The 26,325-nt window shown below is 41.3% G+C and overlaps 1 protein-coding gene across 1 annotated transcript in view; it reads left to right on the forward strand.

The window, feature by feature from the left end:
* Positions 1-26,325, forward strand: part of LOC122640182 (two pore calcium channel protein 1B) — a 177,460-nt gene that overhangs the window by 90,108 nt on the left and 61,027 nt on the right. The window contains exons 12-17 of the mRNA XM_043833336.1: positions 17,527-17,592; positions 17,746-17,886; positions 18,443-18,500; positions 19,405-19,512; positions 20,551-20,614; positions 22,065-22,233. Coding sequence (XP_043689271.1) covers positions 17,527-17,592; positions 17,746-17,886; positions 18,443-18,500; positions 19,405-19,512; positions 20,551-20,614; positions 22,065-22,233 — 606 coding nt within the window. The remainder of the gene's footprint in view (positions 1-17,526; positions 17,593-17,745; positions 17,887-18,442; positions 18,501-19,404; positions 19,513-20,550; positions 20,615-22,064; positions 22,234-26,325) is intronic.

A 26,325-nucleotide genomic window follows, 5' to 3' on the forward strand; every position in this document is an offset into this window, starting at 1 on the left:
ATGCAGAGTCTGATACAGATGACACTCATCTGTGGCATATGCGGCTGGGGCATATGGGTGAAAGAGGTATGACGGAGCTTCACAACAAGAAACTATTGAAGGGAGTGAAAACTTGCAAACTGAACTTCTGCAAGTATTGTGTGTTCGGGAAACAGTGCAAGGTTAGTTTCAGAACTGCAAAACACATGAGCAAGGGTGTGCTTGATTATGTACACTTCGATATATGGGGCCCTTCACCAATCAAATTTAAGGGTTGGGCATAATATTTTGTAACCTTCGTTGATGATTACTCAAAGAAACTCTAGGTCTACTTCATGAAGCATAAAAGTGAGGTGTTCACTAAATTTAAAGAATGGAAGGCTGAGGTAGAAAGGAAGACAGGAAAGAAAATTAGTCAGCCAGTTCCTTTATGATCCACAGACTGCTCATCTCAAGGTAGTATATCGGATCCTGAGAAACATAAAATTTGGCCTTGAAAAAGGTATCTTATTCTCCAACAATGGCAATCTCAAACTCGAAGCCTTTATAGATGTTGATTGGGCTTGTTTCAGTTGATGATCAGCATTTGACTTTCAGATATTGCACATTCCTTGGAGGTAACCTGGTTACTTGGAGGAGTAAGAAGCAATTAGTGGTCTCAAGATCTAGTGCTGAGGCAGAATACCAAGCGATGGCACAAGGTGTCTGTGAACTTATGTGGCTCAAGGTATTACTCAATGATATCAGAGTGACTATTGACGAGCCTATGAGACTTTACTGTGACAATAAAGCAGCCATCAGTATAGCTTATAACCCAGTATAGCAGCTTGATTATCACACCATAGTTGCATAGGTGAGTCGTCTATAAATCCAAGCTCAGTCAACAACTGTTTCACCCACATCAACTAACATGTAACATGTGCCATGGCTCGATACTCTGACTTTGCACTGGATCGAGCCACAACAGTTTGTTTCTTGCTTTTTCATGAAACAAGATTCCCTCCAACAAATGTGCAATAGCCTGTTGTTCACCTTCTGTCAACAGGAGATCCTGCCCAATCAACATCTTGAAAACCCTCAATCCTTCCATGTCCATGATCAGAGTAAAGTAGACCACGTCCAGGAGCCTTTTTGAGGTACCTCAAGATACGAATAACAGCATCCCAATAATATGTCCGAGGAGCAGACAAGAACTGACTCACAACACTGATAGGGAAGGTAATGTCAGGTCGAGTCACAGTCAAATAGTTTAGTTTTCCAACAAGTCTTCGATACTTCTCAGGATCACGAAGAACATCACCAACATCAGCTGTAAGCTTCAAATTAGGATCCATAGGAGTATCTAGAGGTTTAGATCCTAACAATGTTGTCTCTGAAAGAAGATCAATGGCATACTTTTGTGGTGAAAGTGTAATCCCTTTCCTTGAGTGAGCCACTTCCACACCCAAGAAATATTTTAATCTTCCCAAATCTTTAGTCTGGAACTTCTGCTGCAAATGTACCTTCAGCTTCTCAATCCCTAAAAAGTCATCTCTTGTAATGACAATATCATCCGCATGTACAATAAGAAATATTTTCCCTGCATCAGAATGTCGGAAAAATACATAATGATCACTACTACAACGTGTCAGTTCAAACTCCAAATCAACTTTAGTGAACCGACCAAACCAAGCTCGAGGTGACTGCTTCAGTCCATACAAAGATTTCTTGAGCTTGCACACCATACCACACTCCCCCAAAGCAACAAACCCAGGAGGTTGCTCCATATAAGCCTCCTCATGAAGATCCCCATGTAAGAAAGCATTCTTAACATCCAACTGAAATAAGGGCCAATGATGAGTAGCTGCAAGAGAGATCAAGAGACGTACAGAAGTAAACTTAGCCACAGGAGAAAAAGGTGTCCAAATAATCACCCCCATACTCTTGCGCATAACCCTTGGCCACAAGGCGAGCCTTCAAACAAGCCAAAGAACCATCAGGATTCACCTTCACCACAAAGACCCAACGACAACCAATAGCAGATTTACCCGAGGGTAGGGGAACCAGATCCCATGTCTGATTGACCTCTAAGGCCAACAATTCCTCAGTCATAGCAGCCTGCTAGCCAGGACTAGATAATGCCTCTGCAACAGACTTGGGGATAGGATGTTGCTCAAGAGTGGTCAAGCAAGTATGAAAAAGAGAAGATAAACCGGAGTAAGACACAACATTGGACAAAGGATGTTGGGTACAACTCCGAACACCTTTGCGGTGAGCAATGGGTACATCAAGGTCAGAGAAAACAGTAGGAGAAGAAGGATTAGGAGAAGAAATATCAGGAGAAATATCAGGAGAAGAAGAAGTACATGGGGAATGATCCACCGACAAAGAAGATGATGGTGAAGGAGGAGCAGGGGGGGCTAAGTCTTCCAAAGATGGCGATGGAAAACAATATTCTGTGGGACCGGTGGAGTTGGCGGCAATGGTGGTGGAGAGACCTGTGGAACAGAAGACGGAACAATATACAAAGGAAAATCATCGTCCAAGTCAGAAGAAACTACCGGAGAATCCGTATAAGGAGTAGACTCAAAGAAAGTGTTGAATGTTCACGGATTACCCGTTGATCCGTGACCTGAACCCGGATACGTTTAAGTGTCCAGGTTCATTATGCACATGTTGCACATGTGATTTGACTAGGATTTTATTTCCTTTATTGTAATGATCTCTGATTATAAATAAAGAGGCTGTGGGCATGTTGTTCACAAGCCATTATTCATGGATTTCAACATGGTATCAGAGCCAATCCGGGAATATGGGATCTAAAAGTTTCTTTCCTTTTTTTGTTTTTTTTCTCTCTTCTTCCATCGTGAAGTCACCCTAGCAGCAGTACCACTGCCAACAGCCCCTCCGCCAGCCTTCCACCAGCCCCTCACACCACCGCCAGCCCTCCGGCAGCCTTTCCCCACCTTTTTTTCACACAACCGCCTCCCTCCTGCGACTCTCTCGCTCTCTTTTTTTCTCGCGAGAGGACTTCCCGCCTCCTTGCGATCCTTTTAGACCCTCCCTTGGTGGTGAGTTGTCTCCCACCAAGGGCTCTTTTTTCCCTAAAATTTTTTCCCCTATGTAATAAACAAATCTGCGATTTTTTTTCCATTATTATTTTTTTCTGACCAGTTACCATGCTTGACAACTCTGACGTTACGTCTGCTTCCTCTGGCTCAGACGGCACATCGCAGCATGACTTTGTTCCTTTTCCAGCCAGCCCTATAAAGTTAAATGGGCCCAATTACCTCCTGTGGTCTTGTTCATGCTTGTTTGCAATTGGTTCCCGTGGTCTCTCTGGCTACATCATTGGAACCTCTGTCAGGCCTGCTGAAACTGGTTCTGCCCAAGATCGGTGGGAGAATTTTAATTTTCTGGTTATGTCCAATTTAGTGAATTCCATAGAGCAAGAGATTGCTGGACGTTAGCTTCTTCTCGATTCGGCGGCCAAGATATGGAAAACAGCCAAGGACACGTATTCTCAAGTTGGGAATGCCACTCAGTCCTATGAGCTTCGTCAAAAGATTCACTCTACCAAGCAGTTAGAGTTGTCCCTTTCACAATATTATAACACCTTGTATACTCTGTGGCAACAGTTGGATTTTTTGGGCATCTTTACTGCAACTATTGTTGCTGATGCAACAGCTTACAGAAAATGGGAAGACGGTCTTCGTGTTTTTGATTTTTTGGCCGGGCTCAATATTGAATTTGATCCGATCCGGTCTAATATTCTAAAGCGTGATCCTCTACCTACTCTTGAGTAGGCATATGCAATTCTTTCTGTTGAGGACAGTCGACGTATAGCCATGGTTAATCCTGTCCCTTAGGAACGATCGGCTCTTATTTCTAGTTCACAGTCTTCTGCCCGTGGCAATACTTCCTGTTTTGTTCCTAGTAATCGGCCATCTGGGGATCGTCCTCCTATTAAATGTGATCATTGTGGAAAGGAGTGGCACACAAAGGATCGTTGTTGGAAGCTACATGGTTGCCCTGCAGAAACTCGGGGCAGGGCAAGGGTGGTTCCAATCGGTCTACTGGCACACATGCAAATCAAGCATCCACTGAAGAACAATCTGCTCAGTCTCTTTCTCAAGTTATGGCTGAACTCAATAATCTCAGGGATATGGTGACTCGTTTGGACATGTCTTCTTCGGCATCTACATCCTCTTCATTGGCTGCCTTTACTGTTTCTGTGCCGTCTACTACTCCTACCACTCCTTCAGGTATTTCATTTGGTGGGAACTGCTCCTCTGTCATTCCTGATTCTTGGGTGATTGACTCTGGGGCAACCGACCATATGACAGGTTCTTCATCTCTTTTTTTCAAGTATTCTCCTTTATCTGGTCATACTAAAGTCCATGTTGCTGACGGATCTCTTTCTTCTATCTCGGGAAAGGGATCTGTATAGTGCACATCTTCTCTTTTCCTTTCCTCTGTCTTGCATGTTCCAAAATTCTCTACTAATTTACTTTCAATTAGTAGTATAACCAGAGATTTAAATTGCAAAGTGACTTTTTTTCCCAACCATTGCTTGCTTCAGGACTTGGAGACGGGTTATATGATTGCATGTGGTAAAGTGTTTGGTGGTCTTTATGTACTTGATGGTGCGCCGGCAGCCTTGACATCTCAGTCTTCCTCTACTGAATCTGATTTGGCAATTTTGGAGTTGAATAATTGGCATAAACGTTTGGGCCATCCCCCTATAGGGGTTTTATCTGATCTTTTTCCCAGTTTGGTTAAACGATGTAATAAATTTAATCTTTCTTGTGATGCTTGCATTTTAGCCAAGTAAACTCGGACGGTTTATCCTATTTCTGATAGTAGAAGTTTATCACCTTTTAATTTGATTCATTTTGACGTTTGGGGCCCGGCCCGGTGTGTTTCTACTTCTGGCTTCAGTGGTTTGTCACTGTTGAAATAGGCTACTTACCCGATTAGGGTAACTAGTCCTAGTCATATTTTGTTTCTCTTTCTTTTATTTTTCTCTTTTTTATTGTTTTTCCTCAGCCGAGTTCTATTTAGGTATTCCTAGTTGTATTAGGAATTCCTAGTAGGATTAGGACTGAGGAGTTATTCCTATTCTTACTTTGATTGGTTGTAATTCAATTTATTATAAATAAAGGGCCTGGGTGATTGGTTTTGATCACTCAGCATTCATGTTCAAGGCTGTTTACATGGTATCAGAGCCACCTCTGATCTGAAGAGCAGCTCCCCCCTCGATTTTTTCTGTTTTTCTTCTCAAACTCTCTCGGCTACTGGTTTCCTTCTTCTCCAACTCTCTCGGACTCTCTATTTCATTCAGGGAAGCATCTTTGAGGCTATTCAATGAAGAATTAGCTGCTGCCCTCAGTGACACCTCACTGAAGATTATACAAACACTGGTGTGATCTGAATCTGCCGCAGGTTTCCTCCAAGCCTTGGAGATCGAGTTGTTGCCTTATTCAAGCTGGATTTCTGTTTTCTATTTGGAGATTGATCCCTGTACTTGCTGATCTACACCTTACTTATTTCAGATTGCAGATTTGAATCCAATCCACATCAGATTCAAACCTGCAATTACTTTGCATTCAGATATTCCTAAATTTTCTTAAATTTAGGGCTTTTTATTGGCTCATCCGAAGGGGCCAATTTTTGGAGGGTACCTTCTCCACTACAAGGGAGATACTCGATCTTGTTTCAGCCTGTTCTGACGGCTGAAACTCATACAGTTTCAAAACCCAGGGTTCTACTCGATCTTGTAACCAGCCCTATTAGGGTTTCTTATTCCATCATCAGAAGTTTCTGATTTTTTGAAGGCTTATTCCCCACCACCTGCAGGGAATTCGATCCCAGTTTGAGCCATTTTTTACGGCTAAATTTGTGGGAATTTACAAACCCGTACATGATGTATGACATCACTTCAGCTGACTCTGATGGATCTTCTCGACCAGAGTATCTTCCTTTTGCTTCTCCCACCGAACTAGATGGGACAAATTATTTAATGTGATCCAGATCCACTTACCTTACAGTTGCTGGCCGTGGCTACACAGGACACCTTACAGGCACTACTCCTATCCCTACTGAAGAAGGAGCTGCCAAGACTAAATGGTTATCTACTGACTCCATGGTCATGTCATAACTTATTCATTCTATGCATTCTTCAATTGCACCGGGCTACCTTCTCCTAGACACTGCTGCCCAGATATGGAAGGCTGCCAGAGACACCTATTCATAGGTAGGGAATGATGCTCAGGTCTATGAATTAAGGAAGAAAATCCATGACACCAAGCAGAATGATTTATCCATCCCTCAATACTATGCTGAACTCCGTAAGTGTTGGCAAGAACTTGATCATTACTTTGATTATCAGCCCACTAATGCCACTGACATTGCTGCCTACAGAAAGCATATTGACAAAATTAGGGTTTATGACTTTTTGGCTGGCCTTAATGTAGAATATGACCCAATTAGGGTTCAGATTCTAGGCAAAGATCCTTTCCCTACATTGGAACAGTCCTATGCCTTGGTTAATAGTGAAGATCGCCGAAGAACTGCTATGCTTAATACTACACTTCCGGATCGATCAGCCTTGCATACTGGGGCTGGTTCTACCCCTACGGTTGCTGATACTTCTAAATCTGAGAAGACAGCAGTTAAATGTGAACATTGTGGCAAGTTGTGGCACACTAAGGCCACTTGTTGGAAGATACATGGCAAACCAGCCGACTTTGAGGCTAAACGTGCTGCTCGCAAATCGAAAAACAAAGCTAATCATACTGAGGCTGTTAATCCTGCCCCTCCTACTGACACTGGACTATCCAAGGATGAACTTCAGGCTTTCTGTCGTATGTTACAGGCTTCCGCTACTTCTACTACATCAACACCTACAAGTTCTTCCACTCCTCCAGGTTCACATTTAGCCCACTCAGGTATTTCTTTTGTTGGTCACTGTACATTGGTAGTCTCCTTTCCCTGGATCATAGACTCCGGTGCCACTGACCATATGACTGGATCCTCCAGTATCTTTACTCGTTACTCTCCTACATCTGGTAAAGATAAAGTGCGGGTGGCTGATGGCTCTCTCTCTTCTATCTCTAGAAAGGGCTCTATCAGTTGCACTCCTTCCTTACAGTTATCATCTGTTTTACATATTCCCAATTTACCACTAATCTTCTTTCCATCAGTAGTCTTACCCGTGATTTAAATTGTAAAGTAACTTTTTTTCCTTCACACTATGTGTTTCAGGATTTGGCAACGGGGGCGACGATTGGATGTGGTAAGATGCATGGTGGATTGTACCTGCTTGATAAAGGGAGCTCTATTTCATCACCACCTTTGGCTTCTCCCATACATCAAAGCATGTTAGTTTCTTCTAAACTTCAACAATGGCATAAAAGACTAGGTCACCCTCCTTTAGGAACATTATCTCTTTTATTTCCAGCATTAGCTAAAGTATGTCATAAAGACGATTTTTTTTGTGAAATGTGTTGGCTAAACAACATCATTCTACTTATTCCATTTCTAAAAAAAAAATTTCTTCTCCTTTTGTATTGTTCATTCTGATGTTTGGGGGCCTAGCCGAAAACCATCTCTCAAAGGCCATCGTTGGTTTGTTTCTTTCATCGATTGTTATTCTAGGAGTACATGGGTCTATTTAATGCATAACAAAAATGAAGTTTTCTCTTGTTTTCAAAATTTTCATAAGATGATTCAAACCCAATACACTGCCACTCTCAAGATATTGCACAGTGACAATGGTAAAGAATACATGAATGGTCAGTTTCAGCAATACCTTGCTGCCCATGGTATACTCCATCAAACCAGTTGTGTCGATACCCCAGCCCAAAATGGTGTGGCTGAAAGAAAAAACCGCCACCTTCTTGAGGTGACTCGGGCTCTTCTATTTGCCCATTCTGTCCCTTCCCAATACTGGGGAGATGCTGTCCTGACTGCTGCCTATCTTATCAATAGGCTCCCTACCCGAGTCCTCGACTCTGCCACCCCTGCATCTTTACTGCAGGGTTCTTCCTCCTTTGTCGTCCCACCTAAAGAGTTTGGCTGTGTCTGTTATGTTCGTGATACCCGTTCTCCGGGCAAGCTCGAACCCCGTGGGAGTCGTATTTTTTTAGGATACTCTCCCTCCCAAAAGGGATATAAGTGTTACCATCCTCCTACACTTCGTGCCTTCACCAGTATGGATGTTGTCTTTCACGAAACTCTCTCCTATTATCAATCCACACCTCTTCAGGGGCAGACTTTCAGTGAAGATGTGATGGTTGACCTTCCCATATAGACCCAGACTCGGGTCCAACCACCTGTTGTTTGCTCCCCTCTTCCCTCTGATGGTTCCCCACCCTCTGATGGTTCCCCACTGGATTTTCCCCAGGGGGAGAAATTAAAAGATGCTGAAAATCCTATTGGTGATAATTCCCTTCAGGGGGAGATGACTCCAGTCCAACAAACCATTAGGGAATTTCAAAAGAAAATTAACGACTCTAATCTCAAAACCTATCACAGGGGACATTCCAAATACAAGCAGCTTCCATCCACTGTAGCACCAACACCACCACAGTTGTCGGCTCTGGAACCAGATCAATCTCCAGGTAACATATCTTCTCCTTCGTCTCCTGATTTACCTATTGCTCATCGTAAAGGTATTCGGGCTTGTACCCAGCACCCTATTTCTCATGTAGTCTCTTATGACTCCCTTTCCCCATCATTTCGTACATTTGTCTCCTCTCTTTCTTTTGTTCGTATTCCCCAAAATTTGCAGGAAGCTTTTACAGATGGAAAGTGGAAAGCAGCGATGATGGAAGAAATGCAAGCTTTGAAAAAGAATGATACATGGGAACTTGTGGTTCTTCCTCCAGGAAAGAAACCAGTTGGATGTAAGTAGGTGTTTGTGGCGAAACAGAAGGTAGATGGCATTGTGGATCGATACAAAGCACGTTTGGTTGCAAAGGGATGTACTTAGACTTATGGGATCGATTATCAGGAGACTTTTGCACCAGTTGCGAAAGTAAACACCATCAAAGTGCTACTTTCTTGTGCAGTTAATCTTGGCTGGGAGTTACAACAATTAGATGTGAAGAATGCCTTCCTCCATGGAGAACTTGAAGAGGAAGTGTACATGGACATTCCACCTGGTTTCTCTTGTGATAAGACCAGGGGGAAAGTTTATAAATTGAAGCGTGCTTTATATGGGCTGAAACAGTCCCCCCGTGCTTGGTTTGGACGATTTCATAAGGCAATGGTCTTTGCAGGTTATAAGCAGAGTAACGCTGATCATACCTTATTTATCAAGAAAAATGGTGAAAAGGTAACTCTCTTAATAGTTTATGTGGATGATATTGTGGTGACCGGGAATGACAATCATGAAATCACCCAGTTGAAAACTTATCTTGGGCGAGAATTTGAAATAAAAGATCTGGAAAAACTAAAGTACTTTCTAGGGATAGAAGTTGCTCGGTCTTCTAAAGGCATCTTTCTTTCTTAAAGAAAGTACATCCTAGATTTATTGACTGAGACTGGGATGCTAGGGTGTCATCCTTCTGATACCATGGAGAACTTGGTGCCTCACCGGCAAGCTATCGTCCAAGGTAATGTTCACATCTCAGACAGGCCAGATGTTCTAGTGTTGGCACCCGCTAGTGATGGTCGCTTTTCAACCAAATCGGTCTGGAATGAGATCAGGACGGTGGGGTCAGTTGCTGCCTATGCAAAGTGGATATGGAACCCCTCGCTCCCAACCAAGGTGGCTTTCTTCTCTTGGCAGCTGTTGAACGGCAAGATACCTACGGAAGTTACCTTAATGTCAGTTGGGATTCCCTTGGCCTCTCGTTGTTATTGTTGTGGCTCCCCCCAAAGGGAGACTACTGATCACTGCCTAATAGGTGGTGTTACAGCGGCTAAGGTGTGGAGGTTCTTCTCTCGCCTTTTTGACTTGGTGCCTCACCCAGGGCAGGATGTTGGGGGTCGGCTAGCACTATGGCATGGGTTGGCGAGCTACAGGTGCATCAGTGATTACATTGTGGGGCTCTTGCCGGCTTTGATATTGTGGGAGCTATGGAAAGAAAGAAACAACAGGAGGCATGGGGAAACTAGGCGTACTACTGCCACTATCATTGATCGTGTTAGAAGGTGGGTAAAAGAGCTCCCAATCTCCTCACAAGTGGGCAAACGTGGGTCTGCAAGGGATGGGCTGATTCAGCAGTGGTTCGAGTTAGTGGTTCCGCCGGCCAAGGCCTCTCGGCCTATCCCAGTTTTTTGGTGCCCTCCTTCTGTTGCTGTCAAGCTAAATGTTGATGGAGCCTGTCGGGGCAATCCAGGGGTCGGGGGAGGAGGGGGAGTCATCTGGAATATTGAGGGAGAAGTGCTGGTAGCTTTTTCTAACAGCTATGGGATGTGTACTATTGCTATTGCAGAGCTGAGGGCTCTGAGGGATGGCCTCCGCTTATGCCACGATCGGGGATACGTAGATGTGCTTGTTCACTCGGACTCGAGACCTCGTTACACAAATAAACCATAAGAATTGTAACTGTGGCAAGGGTGGTACTGGTTTGATGAGATCCTCCGGTGATGGCAGCAACTAGGGCGACGGTGACATTTGCTTTCAGGGAGAGCAACAGGGCCGCTGTCTGGCTGACCAAGCAAGCTTGTGCTTTGCAATGCTCCATTACCTTTCAGCCGGATAACTTGCCGCTAGGCGGCTTTCGATGTATAGTGAGGGAGGATAGAGAGGGCTTGCCGGTCTTTAGAGCGTAGGACATGGCATGTTCTTGTAAGCTGTATAGCTTTGGGTTGGGGTAAGGCGGGACGTCCCCCCCTGTATTCGTTATTCTTTGGTGGCTTAATAAAATCTAGGGGCTGGCCCGGGTCCCAGAGAAGTTCGGGTTAAAAAAAAAAAAGGGTGTCATCGTTCTTATACACCTATGGATGCTACTACCAGACTTAAAGAAAAGGAGGGAACTCCTATCGACAAAGGTCGTTATCAAAGATTGGTTGGTAAGCTCATTTATCTATCTCATACAAGACCTGACATAGCAGTATCTGTGAGTATGGTTAGTCAGTTCATGCATGATCCGCATTCCTCTCACATGGATGCTGTTATCCGGATCCTTCGGTATTTAAAATCAGCACCGGGTAAAGGTATTCTTTTGTCTCCGAATGGTCATCTTTGTGTCGAAACATATACTGATGCAGATTGGCTGGTTCCTTTGACAGAAAGTCCATTTCTGGCTATTGTTCATTTGTTGGTGGCAATCTTGTTACGTGGCGTAGTAAAAAGCAGAACGTCGTGGCAAGGTCTAGTGCTAAAGCAGAGTTTCGTGCTATGGCACAAGGTATTTGTGAGATGTTATGGCTCAAAGGTTTATTGCAAGATATTGGTACTCCTGTTCCTTTCCCCATGATGTTGTATTGTGTCAACAAGGCGGCTATTAGCATTGCTCACAACCCTGTTCAGCATGATCATACCAAGCATGTGGAGGTTGACAGGCATTTTATTAAAGAAAAGTTGGAAGGAGGACTGGTGTGCGTTCCTTTTGTGCAATCTGCTGACCAGCTTGCTGATGTGTTCACTAAAGGTTTAAGTGGAAAGGTTTTTCGTCCTATTTTGGTCAAGTTGGGCATGGTTGATATTTATGCTCCAACTTGAGGGGGAGTGTTGAAATAGGCTACTTACCCGATTGGGGTAACTAGTCCTAGTCATATTATGTTTCTCTTTCTTTTATTTTTCTCTTTTTTATTGTTTTTCCTCAGCCGAGTTCTATTTAGGTAGTCCTAGTTGTATTAGGAATTCCTAGTAGGATTAGGACTGAGGAGTTATTCCTATTCTTACTTTGATTGGTTGTAATTCAATTTATTATAAATAAAGGGCCTGGGTGATCAGTTTTGATCACTCAAGCATTCATGTTCAAGGCTGTTTACAGTCACCTTCATTGATTGTTGTAGTCGGACCACTTGGGTCTACTTGATGCACAATAAGAGTGATGTTTTCCGTTGTTTTACCTTATTTCATAAGATGGTTCAGACCAAGTTCAATGCCAAGGTAAGAATTCTTTGGTCTGACAATGGCAAAGAATACATGGATGGTGCCTTTCGGTCATACTTGGAAACTCATGGGATTATCCATCAGACCTCTTGTGTGGATACACCTGCTCAGAATGGGGTCGCTTAACGCAAAAAAAGGCAGTGGTTGCTCGGTCAAGTGCTGAAGCTGAGTTTAGAGCCATGGCATAAGGCATTTCCGAACTTCTTTGGCTCAAAGGACTTCTCCAAGATCTTGGATTGTTAGTTGACCTTCCAATGAGACTCTATTGCGACAGCAAGTCCGCAATCAGCATTGCCCATAATCTAGTCCAACCTGATCGCACCAAACATGTTGAGATTGATCGGCACTTTATCAAGGAAAAGCTAGAGTAAGGGGTCATCTGTGTTCCGTTTGTTCAGTCTAGTGATCAAGTGGCTGATATTCTTACTAAGGGAATTGGTAGTAAATTATTTTGTTCTATTGTTAGCAAGTTGGGCATGTTTGACATGTATGCACCAACTTGAGGGGGAGTGTTGAATGTTCACGGATTACCTGTTGATTCGTGACCCGGACCCGGATGCATTAAAGTGTCCAAGTTCATTATGCACATGTTGCACATGTGATTTGATTAGGATTTTATTTCCTTTATTTTAATGATCTCTGATTATAAATAAAGAGGCTGTGGGCACATTGTTCACAAGCCATTATTCAAGGATTTCAACAGAAAGAAACATCAGCAGTGACAAAATATTTTTAGAACTCAAAGGAATAACAATGATAACCCTTTTGAGTTCGAAAATATCCAACAAAGATGCATTTAAGAGCTCTTGGATCCAACTTAGAGATTCCTTGACGATGATTACGAATGAAACAAACGCTGCCAAAGACACAGGGTGAGGGGGGGTAAGGCAAATAAAGGAGTAGAAGGAAACAAAAGGGAATGAGGTATCCTACCATGTAAAACAGAGGAAGGCATGCAATTAATGAGATAACACGTAGTCAAGACAACATTAGCTCAAAAAGGTTTGGCAACCTTCATTTCAAACAAAAGAGACCGAGTGACCTCCAACAAATGTCTATTCTTTCTTTCAGCCACACCATTCTGTTGTAGGGTGTCGACACAAGAAGATTGATGGATAATGCCATGTTGAGTCATAAAAGTAGAAAAAGGAGCAGGAAAGTATTCCTTAGCATTAGCACTACGAAGAATACTAAAGGAGTACTAAATTGAGTCTTAACTTCATTCACAAACGCACAGAAGATAGAGAATAATTCAGAACTATTCTTCATTAAATAAAGCCAAGTAACTTTGGAATAGTCATCAACAAAAGTAACAAAATAACGAAATCCCAACTTGGAGGCAACCGGACAAGGGCCCCATACATCTGAATGAACTAAAGCAAAAGATTGACTAGACCTTTGATTGACTCTTGGGGGATAGCTCACACGATGAAGCTTCCCAAATTGACAGGACTCACAAGGTAAACATGAAAGAGATTGAAAACGAGGATCCAAAATGCGTAGACTCTGCAATGATGGATGGCCCAAACGACAATGGACTTGGTGAGGAGATGCCAGGCTCGAACATGCCACAGATAAAGTGTCTTCAAGTAGGTATAGCCCCCTTGACTCACGACCCCTACCAATTGTCTTCTTCGTCTTAAAGATGCATGAATCAGAGAAAAAGGTTACAGAACAGTTATAAGTTTTAGTAAACTTAGTAACAGACAGAAGGTTAAAAGGAAACTCAGGTAAATAAAGAACAGAAAATAAGGATAAAGGAGTGGCATGAATAGTGCCTGTACCAGTTACTTTAGCTAAAGAACCATCAACTAAGGTGACACTAGAAAAGGATACACAAAAGAAAGAAAATATACCTGAGACCCTAGTCATGTGATCAGAGGCTCTTGAATCAATGATCCAGGGGCGAGAAGCAGTCGAAGACATGCAATTGCATTACTTTTCTGTCCGAAAGTAACAGTGGAAGGCAGGGAGGACTAAGAGATCTGGAACTGGGTAAAACGAGCATAATCCTCATCAGACAACGTCACAGTAGTCTTACCCTCAGAAGAAGATGAGGGAGGTGTAGTCTCAATAGTGGCAGCAGAGTTGGCAAACTGTTGCTGTGGTGGTTTGCCATGAAGTTTCCAACAAAAGCGTTGGATATGCCCTATAGGTCCACAATGGTGACATATCCTCACCATACCAGAAGATTCGGATCCTAAAATGGGTGCTTTCCCAAGCAAAGGAGGCATAGGAGCTTTCCCAGAACCTCCTCCACGCCCACGACCACCACCAGCCCCTGGTCCAGTGGAGAGACCACGGTTTGGTGGGAAAGAAGCTAAGGCTGAACTGTCAACGTGCACAGAATCATGAGTGCTCTCTCGTGATACTCAGAGAACATGAGAGAAAGCCTCAGAGAGTGTGGCTACCTTGTCACCACCAAGTATCTGGGAACGCACAGAGTCATATTCCTTCCCAATAGCACCTAAAAATCCCATTACTGCGAGCTGCTCTCGCTGGTTCTGCATTTGCTGCATATCAGAAGTAATGGGAAGCAAAGAGTTCAACTCCTCATACATCCTCTTGTACTCGGCAAAGAACTGGACTTTGGGACGGTCCTTTCAATCAGACTGATAGAAATTCTGAAAAAACTTGTAAATACGACCTATGTTGTTTTGCCCAGAATACAGAACATCCAAATATTCCCACAAGTCCTTCACTGTGTCAATGTGAGTGACAAGATCAACAATCTGGCGGTCTATGGAGTTCAAAAGCTGTCCCAAAAGGCCAAAATACGTGCATCAACTGTGTCCCATGTAGCATCATCCTTAGGCTTGGTTTTGGTTAGGTGATCCTGCTGATCCCTACCAATCAGTACCAGCCTAACAATCTTCTTCCATTGTTGGAACTTGGAAGTTGTTGATCCCCTCTAGCTTCGTCTCAGTAATCCGGCTAGATGAGGAAGAAACAACTTCACCAACAGCAGCCTTCGATGATTCACCCATTTCAACAAACATAAGGTGAACAATAAGATAACAACAACACTAAGATAGCAACAAAACCTGAGAAAGTCGATCTCAGCTCCAAAACCCTGAAAGCTGCAAAGAGAAGGTAATCTCCACTCCAATGAACCACAAGAATCAACAACCACAATCCTCAAACTCAAGCCTCAAACAAAATCGATTTCAGCCACCCAAAACCTTGAAAAATCAATCTCAAAACTATGAAAAGGGTGCCCCAACCTTCAAACTTCAAAGGGAGATTGATCTCCAATCTTCAACACACCAAGAAACAATCTCCAAACAAGGAAAGGAGTGTTCAACCTCCAAAATCAGGCTGGAATCAGCTCCAATGCAAAAAATCGATCTCAAGCAGCAAAATCCTCACAAAACCATGACAGAAAAATCGATCTCTGCTTTTTCTCCAAAAATCGATCAAAAAACATGATCCAAACTGCTTTCTAAGGCCTTGAATGTCTTCTCCATGCCATAAACCAGAAATCACCAACAAAAGAGCCCTAGTTCCCAGTCTCCATTCGAGAACTAGTCTCTAAACAGTACAGAAATGCAGCATAGGGTGCTGCTACCCTCTCAAACACAAACTGAAGGCTTCTCAAAACAGAAACTGAAATGGATCAATCACAAATGATTGAAACCCTTGAAGAAGGAAGAGACAAGACACTAGGAAGGTGTAACAGTCCCTAGAGATCTTGCTCTGATACCATGGAATAAAGAAGAAGAAGAAGAAAGAGAACAATGGAAATTGGTTAACACTTGGGGAGATTTCCACTTAGTGTTGGAGCTCCCACATCATTTCATATATATAGTGATTTAAGAATTAAGATACACAAGAGACACATTAGGAAATAACAAAACAGAAAATACCTAAACTACCCCTGAATATAACCGAAACTTAAAACAGCCTCTACTAACAATTTGTGATGAAATTAATATATGTCAGACACCGGAGGTTGATCTACAACCTCATGGTGTCGAATTTTTTTTCTTCTATATATATATTATTTTTTTATTTTTCTGCTTCAAAATTTTGATTTTCCTACAACAAAAATCTAAAAAAAATATGGGTTATGTACAGTGTATGGTGATCAATTAAATATATGTTAGACAATGTGTATGTGTAATTAACTATGTTATACATTAGGATTCAACCGTATACTACCAATCAATGGTGCAAATCCAAAACACCACTTTTGGTGACTATATTTGCAATTTGAACATTTACATGTGTTTATATAGCCTAAAATAGGGTTTCCATGAAGTTTCAGGCCTTAACTTGGCCTAAAACCCACCGAAATGACCTACCAAAACCATGCAGAAAGAAAAAATACAATATTTCTACCGAAATACCAAAACGAAACAAGATTTTAAACCTTGCTCATCCTTACCTAACATTCCCTATTTTTAATCCCTTCTCCAATCTATAATTAAAAGTGGCCTCTTTCATCCCTGACAAGCCGAATCATTCTCTCATAATTCTACTCACTCTTCCACTATGAACCCACCAAGTACACCCAGAATCCACCAGGTAAACACCACTGAATCCACAGGGGTAGTATTGAATCCACAACTACTCCAGAAGCCTGTGATTGGCTTAGGAGAGAGCTTACATCATCCAACCAATAGGAAATAAGAGCTTCATTGTCCAATCAATAGGAAAGCTTCAATATAAACTATTACATAACAACCAATGAGAAAAAAAAGAACCAACTCAGACTAGAATTAAATATTCCATCCAAGATAGGCTTTGCAATATACTTCTAGAAAAATCCCACGATTAGACTGTTTAAAATGCCAAAGAAGAATCTGGAAACCTCAGCCACAGGCTGTCATGTCGCAGCAAACCTGACTGTCATGGTGGCTGTCACAATGGGCTTTGAGCTGTCATGGCATCAAAGGCTTCTGCCTTGTCAAGTCAGATCCAACATTTGATTTCTTCATCTTCCTTTGCTAGTACTGCTTCCAGAACCTTGGTTCTGCATCAATGTAGCTTTATGATGTTATATCAGTGATATTATAGTTGAATAAACTAAGGACCGAGTTTCCCTTCACCATGGCGCCATTGGTACTGTCAGATTGCATTAGGGAGGGGTAATTTTGACTTCGTAAATATGGGGTGGGAGTGTAATGATGACAAAAGACTGCAATCATGGGGTCACATCACCAATGGAGAAGGAATTCTTCTTTCTCTACAGGTGAAGCAAAACTTAGTCCTTTAACTAATATTGTGTGCACATGTTAGCACATACATAAACACATATATGCGTTCTATTTATGCTCTCTCAGAGTCTTGTTCTCTCTGGCAAGAATCCCATGAGAAGTCCTGATGAATGAGCAGTTGGAACACACGATTTGTCCCCTGTTCCATTCTTATTCTAATGTTTAGTGCTAAATTTTATTTGCTTAGCAGTTTGGATGGTAAGTTCATCCATTATGTGTTCTATTTAACTTTTCTGTGCTGATTCTTTTCTTGGGTTTGATATGTTTCACCTGTAGATTAATATGGATGAATTTGCTGAAATTTGCAATGCTATTGCATTGAGATTCCAAAAAGAGCCCCCTGTAAGTCTATTCAATTCTTCTGTAGATGTGAGATGTATCTTAACTAATTAATTTTATGACTCATATATTTGTTTAAGAATGCTGTTTAGTTTGTTTATTGTGAACATTGAAGTGTTGTAGACCACTTCTGTAGTATTTTTCTTCTGTCTGCAGATATCTTGTCTTGAGAACTATTCATTTTACCATTCGCGTGCATCTGAAAAGTTGAAAGCGTTTGTTCGGAGCAAAACATTTGAATACATAATCGCTTTCTTTCTCATGCTCAATCTAATTACCGTCATTATTGAAACAACGGTATGATCACATTTTTTTTAACTTAGAATAGTCATTCTGGGTGCTCCTGGCAACAACTTAGTTCATTTTTTGTAAGATTAATCTCCTTATTTTATTGAAACCAAGAATTTGAAATGTTGATAACTTCTCTGGCTTTGATGTTATGTCTTTGATTAATGGGAACAGTGAATACAACAGCCAAATTTGATTAATGTGTTCAGAAGGTTTTGTGAACTTTGTTAAGTTCACAAAAGTCATATTTCGGACTTTGTGTGTGTCAAATTTATAAACCCCCCATACATCTCATTGGTCATTTCAGCGTGAAGTAAAAGTGTGTCCAAGGTTGTGGAAAATACAAAGATGCCACAAACCTTCATCATTTTGTACTAGAGGTTATAGGCTTTTTTGTGATTTTTTACCATATGTTTGACCCTTATTACATGCTGGTGTTGGACTGATTCATGTCCGATGAGATTGTGTGGTGTCTAATATTTTCTTACGTGTGGCAACTAAACCTTTATAACATCTGGCAACTTGTGTATATGTTTGCTAAGTTGCAAGTATTTTGGAGATGCAGCTTGATATAAAGAACAGTTCTGCTCAGAAGATTTGGCAAGTGGTTGAGTTTGTATTTGGTATGAACTTGATAAACCCTATGTTTAACAGCATTTTTTTTGTAATTAAGATATTTTTCATTATTGACAATGTTCCTTCATTTCATATTTGTTATGTTAATTCATCCCTTATGCAATTGTAATGTTGTATCATGTTCTATTATTCCATTTACGCAGATAATTTGTTTATGCTTATTTTATTAGGACATGACATTGAGAAAACCATTATGAGCTACAAAATAAAGGTTTAAGGGTCATGCTCCAGTGTCATGTTAAAGAAAGTTAATCTTCTTCATTTTGGAACAATTCATCGCTGATTATGAATCTTATGGGCAAGTATGGATGACTAAATCATTCGATTAGAAGTTTCATACTCCATGAAATGCCACAAATGGAATGGCTACACTTTATTGGCTTTTGTGGCATACTGTGAGTGCAAGTCAGACAATACAATTCCTTCGAAAGATTAAAAATGAAACTGAACTAAATCATGAAGAGCCTTGTCTTTCTTCCATACTCATCCTCTTCCTTCGTACCTCTTTCTCTAGTTCTTTGTGGCAACAGAACAATATAATTCTATGCTGCTGGTGAGAATTTCTGGGCATGTGCATGCTGGAGTGAGTAATGACACTGGATGCTACCAGGAAGAAGAGGAAGCAAGTTTTTATGGTTTTGGTTGTCTATGACCCTTTTGTAATAAAAAATCAACATGGTGTTTGAATCGTTGATGTGGCATGCTAAGCAAGCAGCTGAAGCTTATTACTTGCTTGGACTGTGTCATCACACAATCTCACTGTTGGTAGTAGTGCATTGTTTAGGAGAGCAGCATCCTAGATAGAATATTTGGCCAATCTGTTAACTTTCTGCCTCAAGAGAGTAAATAATTATTAATGCTTTGGCGTACTAAGTGCTTTCTTTCCTGCAGGCTGGATTTATGTCTTGGAAATGGCTTTAAAAGTTTACGCACTTGGGTTTCACAATTATTGGATGGAAGGTCAAAATCGCTTTGATTTTATTGTCACATGGATAATAGGCAAGTGCAAACCACCCCTTATGGACAATCTCAACTTCTTTTCATTTTGATATGAGTAACTGACAGTCTGACAGTCTCATATTCCTTAAGCATTTCAAGATTACACGCCCCATATTTGTACATGCTCATTGATTTCTTAGTTCGTAATATTAGGTTAGTTCATATGATTTTATCATCTGGAATGTTTTCCCAGTGAATCATATTATTATCTCAGGGTGATAGAGAAACAAAACACTTATCTTCCTTTATCCATTAAATCAGTTCAATGTTCACTCATCACCAGTCAATTACTTTTTTTAAAAGGTTAACTCGGTTCCCATGATAGGATTTATGTATGCGAATATAAAGATGTTGGGGAATATAATTGTCAAGGACAAGGTGCCTTTGTTGAAACTTTGAAGAGTTTCAACTTTTCCAAGCTTAGATGAGCTTGTAATTGTGCTTGAAAGTGCACATGTTTACCAACTTCTGTCGTTCCTGGAGTAGTTCAACAGTTGGTACACGCTTCTGTTTACGTCAACGTTGGGGAAAAAATTACTGGCATAAGGGAAGGTATGCTTGAATTTTGATACAATTTTCAGTATGCCAGAGGATGTACATAATGTTAAATATGCTTGATTTTTCAACAACTGAAAAAAGGGGAAATAGAAATAAAGATTGTTTCTATTTTTCTCTAGCAATAACTCGTGGCACACCAAGCCATAAAATGGTTCTATGATCCAATTCTAGTGTTCTTTACTCGATGTAATTTTAATTCCTGTATTAGTGTATTCCACTATACGTGATAGTGTGATACTCATTTGATGAAAGTTTATTTCGACTTTGTAATGTGTCATTATTCGTTGGATTTCATTTCTTTGAACTTTGTAACTTGTCATGATTTATTTAGTCTTTGGATATTCTTTCGCATAAAATTTTCATTTCCAGCTAGTGTAGAAAATAGAGTTTTCTTCTGCTGCTGTATTCTTTCTGAAATTCATGAGGAATTAATTAAGATTTCCATTTGATAAATCTCATGGTTGATTTTTGTTCTTGCAGTTGTTGGGGAAACTGCAACTTTCTTCTCCCCACATGGCCTTCCTTTTCTTTCGAATGGGGAATGGTAGGCATTGAATTCCCTGACTTTGTATCCCTTGGTTCTTATTACTTCTTATGCTCCTTTCAAAGGAATATTAAAAAATATCTACGGTGTTTTTGAAGCATAAGTTTTTTTTAGAGGTTTGGAAATACTACTCTCTATTTGGATGTGCATTGACACTACAGAGTTGGACTTTTTCTTTATGTCAGTGTACATATGGGTAGAGAAGGTAGTTGATTCGGTCAATGCTTGGGGTTGGAAGTTCGAACCCTGAGATTATGGATTCAGTTTGGACTTTATCGCCTACAGAAGTTGTATTCACTTACTAAAAAATTGTGTTATTTCTCTTCAAATCCAATTATAGTTGTGAACTGATAACCACTCCCATGATATTTTACTCTGGAATGTTTGTGTGTGAGATCCTTCATTGGTATTCCAGATTCATCTTGACCTTACAAGGTTTCAGTAATTTTTAGGCCCTTTCATGTGTATCAAGTGGCAATTACAGTCTCTACAAAAATTTTGTCTGCTTGGTTTTGCATTTGGCTTCAATTCAACCCATTTACTGACGTTTGAGGCTTGCCTCCCTATCTCTATTCTGGTGGTAGGTTCTAATGACTTACTTACTATGGTACCTTGTTGCAGTACCATGTTGGCCAAATAGAGGCATACCAGGTTGTGAGACCTTTGCTGGAATGGTAAATATCCTGATCCCTTTCACATGGAGTATCAAGTTTGTGGCTGGACCGGACTGGCCCTCGACCCATTTTGGCAACCAGGTCACTGGTTCATCTGATCAACAAAACTGCTCAACATGCTCAAAAACTGCTTTGACTTAACAGGTTAATGAAATCTTTCATAGAAAACTGAATGGGTTGGGGGGTGGTAAATCCACCCATTCTGGTGATTGAGTGACTAAGTTGACTCATAATATGGGCAAGGTCTCAGGAGTCGGGATATAGATGTCAAAAGTTTCCTCAGTGGCATCTGTTCAGAAAAGGTGGTGGCAGGAAATGTGTTGGGACATTGATGTTCCTCCTTTGATTGACATCTCTCTCTCTCAGAGTTTCACCCTCGTTTGATGACTGCATTTTTTTCTCATAGAACCCCCTGTATAGGCACCTTCTTGCAATTGGTTTAAGCAGCTATCAGGATCAATGGCCCTCCGAGCCACCTGCATGTTTAGTTTTGTCACCCTGTTTAGCCTAGTGATTAGGAGATTATTGATGTTGTTTGCTTCATCCTTGTTGGCTTTGTGCACAATGAAGACTCTGCAAATAAATACATGCTCAAAATTAACATGCACTTTTCTTGGCTTTCCAATTCAACACTATGTAACAGAGGTTAAGCCCCAATACAGCTAGGTTGATTTGCTTCTGAATCTAACTGATTTCATAAGGAGTGAGAGGTGAATTCGTCTCTTTACAGTATACTGGACTTGAAATGCTGACTTGTTTTCTTGGCTTATTCACAGGATTCGTTACCTTCTTATTGCAAGATTACTGCGATTAATCAGGCTTTTGATGCATGTGAAACGTTGCAGAGCTTTTGTTGCAACGTTTTTATCCCTCATTCCAAGTTTGATGCCATACCTTGGGACTATCTTTTGTGTGCTATGTATCTATTGCTCTCTTGGTTTGCAGGTATGGGGAGTATTCTCCCGGATACTTTTCTTTCCTCTCCATTTTTGTGTTTACTATGATTTATATGGAATTGGATGGAGAACTAAATTAGAGAAAGGATTATATCATCTTCCCTAAACTTTGCTTATGATATCAGATTCTCCCCTAGATATACTTTCTTTCCACTAAAACCAGAAAATGGAAGATATCCATCATAAACTCCCATGACATTGCAAAATGTCATTTTTACCCTAAATATGGTATTTTAATTCCAACATTTATTCTTCTTCAGCAGGACTGATCCCATATCCCTTTTCCATTTTCTGTTCTTCCCTTCCCTCTTAGTTGGGTTGTTCTTTTACCAAACCATGCTAAAACAATGCTGGACACCACTATTGACACTGAACAATACCATTGAAAGAGAATGCCGTGGCAGTTCTTATAAACCTTGGTTAATTTTTTTGAAATGCTGGAACTGCTGTCATTGTTAATAATAGAATTAGATTAAGATGGGGATCCATAGTTGTCAAGGCCCTAGGCGACCCAAGGCATTTGAGAGGTGCCTAGGAGATGAGGTGCCCGCCAAGGCACCTTAGGCATGAAGTATATGTAATATAGCACTGATAATTGTGAGAATATCAAAGCATCAAAACCAGCAGTAATGGACTGACTTCTAGACTCACTACGAGACGGAAAAATAGTATGGTGATGTTTGCCAGGCTCACAAGCTTCACACTCGTGGCAAGAGATAGATTTGCAACTAGGGACCATATGTTGAAGCTCGGATAAAGAAGGTGTCCTAGTCGGTAATACCATTGTAATGGGGAAACGCTAGTGGAGGTAGCAGACGCCACTGTAAATGAAGAAGCAACTTCAAAGTAGTAGAGACCATCCTGCTCATGTCCTCCACCAATCGTCGTATTTGTCTTGAGATCCTGAAAAAACACAATGAGAAGGTTAAAATGTAATAGAGCAATTAAGGCTCTATATGGTGACGTGTCATTCCGGTGCCATTTCTGTTTTTTCCAATTTTTGAAACAGAAACAGGGTAAAACATGTATGGTAGCACCGGTTCATTTTTTGGATTGAACCAGTAAAAAAATGGATTTGGCACAGTTTTGAGAAACAAGAAAAAGGAGCTTCGGAAAAACAGAAACACAAATTAAAAGCAAAAATGTGCACGATACAGACTCAATATTCACAAATCACCACCTCCACCTCCACCTCCACCGCCGCCACTGCTACCACCATCGCTGTCACCACCACCCACTATTGCCACCACCATCGCTGCCGCCGCCACCCCCACCACCTCCACCTTCACTGCCACTGCCACCACCACCACCACCACCACCACCACCACCACCACCACCACCACCACCACAGAATAGAAGAAATTCTTCTCTTAATATGCAATCCATACATTTTCTTTCTTTTTTTTCTAGTGCCAAAAACAATTTTTTTCCAGTTTTACCATGTCATTTGTTTTTTTTTGGGTGAATAAAAATTTTGTTACTAAAAGAAACAGCCCTCAAATAGGAGGGAAGAAAACAAGAACTAGCAACCGAAGCTCAAACAGGGGAGCCCTCTGGAATAAGGGAGATAAAGGAAAGGCCCCAGGATACAACAATGAGTCTGTTCCTTGGAGTGTCAATACAAGAAGAGGGAGCAACCAAACTAAGTTTAGATTTGATTTCAAAGGAGATGGAATCCCAAATCTGGTTGGTAGATCTAGATTTGGAGGTCCATTTCCGAAGATTGCACTCCATCCAAATGTGGTTGATGGCAGCAGAGAAAGCCATCCTCCCAATCACATCACAAAGAGTAGATCCACCAAAGGTCATATCTACCCAAATCCATTCTCGGTCGAAAGGAAGGATCCTCCTATTTCTTGGCCAGCATTTGGAAAGTATACCCTTCCAGATAGAGCAGGAGAAGGGGTAGTCAAAGAACAGATAATTTGCATCTTCGATCCCATTCCAACCAAGGCCACAATTGGGAGAGACCATGATGTGGCGGTGTCTGAGGAAAGCTTGCGTTGGGAGGCAGTTGGAGAAGACTCTCCAGATCGTGAAGCTGTGTCAAGGGATGTGATGCTTGTACCAAACAAGTTTCCTCCAAGGAACCAGCGGGAGACGAGTTCTAACAAGATCCCAAGCTGATTTAGTGCTGAACTTACCCAAAGTACTAGGCAGCCAAGAGACACAAGCATCCCTAGAGTAGGGTCTTCCGGAGATAGAGGGCAGTAAGGTCCAGATAGAGGTGAGAGCAGGGTTAGAGGAGTCGGGGGGATCCCAACCATTGGCATTAAGAATATCAGCCACCAAGGCATTTCTAGGCAGCCCAGAGCCGTAGATCATTCTTGGACTGACATGGTGAAGCAGGATTCCTAGAGGATGCCAGTGATCTAACCAGAGCAGGGTGGAGTTCCCATTACCAATGTGAGATTTGATAGATCCAAGAACCAAGGAGCGATTATCAAGAATCTTGCGCCAGGTCCAGGAAACATCCGAAGATATGTGGACAGTCCGAATAGAGTCCGAACGGAGAAGGCTCGAATATATCCAGTCCACCCAAATACTTTTTGCCTTTGACACAATCTGCCATAATAATTTGATAATGCCAGCTGAATTCACATCCTTTATCCTTCTGATACCTAAGCGTCCTTCCACTAAAGGATGGCAAACTAAGTCCCAACTAACAGGTCGGCGGAATCTAGTAGCATCGGAGCCTTTCCAAAGGAAAGAAGACATGAGGGATTCCAAAGACTTGATGATAGACTGAGGCAACCCATAGATACCAGACCAGTAGATGTAGGCATAGTACTATATCTCGCGATATATCGGTATCTCGGCCTACCGAGATATCCGAAATATCCGAGATATCGCTGAATATGACCGAAATATTGCATTTTTTCTCGCAATATTTCGGGGTCCATCTCGGGGTTTTTGGCCATATCTAGGCCTCGAAACTTCATGGACAGCCTTATTTAAGCTTAATAAACACATTTAAACCATAAAATTGTAAAAATGTGAATTCAAATTGGTGTTTTGGGCTTGCACCCTTGATTGACATACGGTCGCCGACCCTAATGTATAAATAGTTAAATACACATAGATTAGGCGGTTAATATTTAATAATAGTATTTAACTTCATCACATATCAAGTTAAAGCCAATACACATTGATGAGTGCCATGATTCTCATAAACTCCATAATATTCAATAACTCGCTTAAAGCCTTAAAGGCAATACACTAAGTGCCAAAGTTAGTAAGTCACAAGACTCGCAACTCGCAAGTCACAACTCACAAGTTCATAGATCAATGAAATCACAACTTAAGTTACAAATTACAAGTGCTAAAAGCGCTAATAGTAGTTGTGTGCCTCCCGGATCAATCCCACTCATGCCTCGAGCCGAGTCGACGCCCATTGCTCTCTGTTTGAAGGACATATGTGGACCACGGTATAGAATCGGAGAAGAAACGAGTGTAGTCATCCACAAGTGTCACGTAAATGGAATCATCAACATTCGTAGGTAACCTATCCTAGGATATAAACTAGGGTTACCAATCGATCCATCGTGAAGAAGATGATCCACTGGATATGATGTTGGCGCCGCGCAAGAGGCGATGGGCATTGGCCGCATGTATGGCTGGTGAGGTTGGTAGTTAGGTCCGCTAGGTATGCAAAGATGTTATTTACAAAAGATGATCCAAGTATGTCCTCGGACTGGGATCGTAGTCATAGTCCCCTACCCACTAAACGCCCATATGATGATGATCCATATCTATATCCATAAGGTTGTGATGCACCGTAATCCGATGCCAATGGAGTGGTATGTGCGAAAATTAAAATAATTATTTAAGAGCAGAAAAATAAATCCGACACCGTGAAGCCGTAGATCGCCATTGGTGTCTAACATATATTTAATTCATTACCATCTAAGTCATATTACCCCTAATTATTTCCTATTTTAATAGAGGAAAATGAATTTTTAAAACCAAAAAAAAAAAAAATACATATGGAAAAAATTTCGAACATTGTGAGGCTATAGATCGGCTTCGATGTCTAACATATATTAATATCATCACCATCCAACAAAATTTGTACATAGTC

Source organism: Telopea speciosissima, chromosome 9 (assembly GCF_018873765.1).
Source record: "Telopea speciosissima isolate NSW1024214 ecotype Mountain lineage chromosome 9, Tspe_v1, whole genome shotgun sequence".
Classification (NCBI taxonomy): domain Eukaryota; kingdom Viridiplantae; phylum Streptophyta; class Magnoliopsida; order Proteales; family Proteaceae; genus Telopea; species Telopea speciosissima.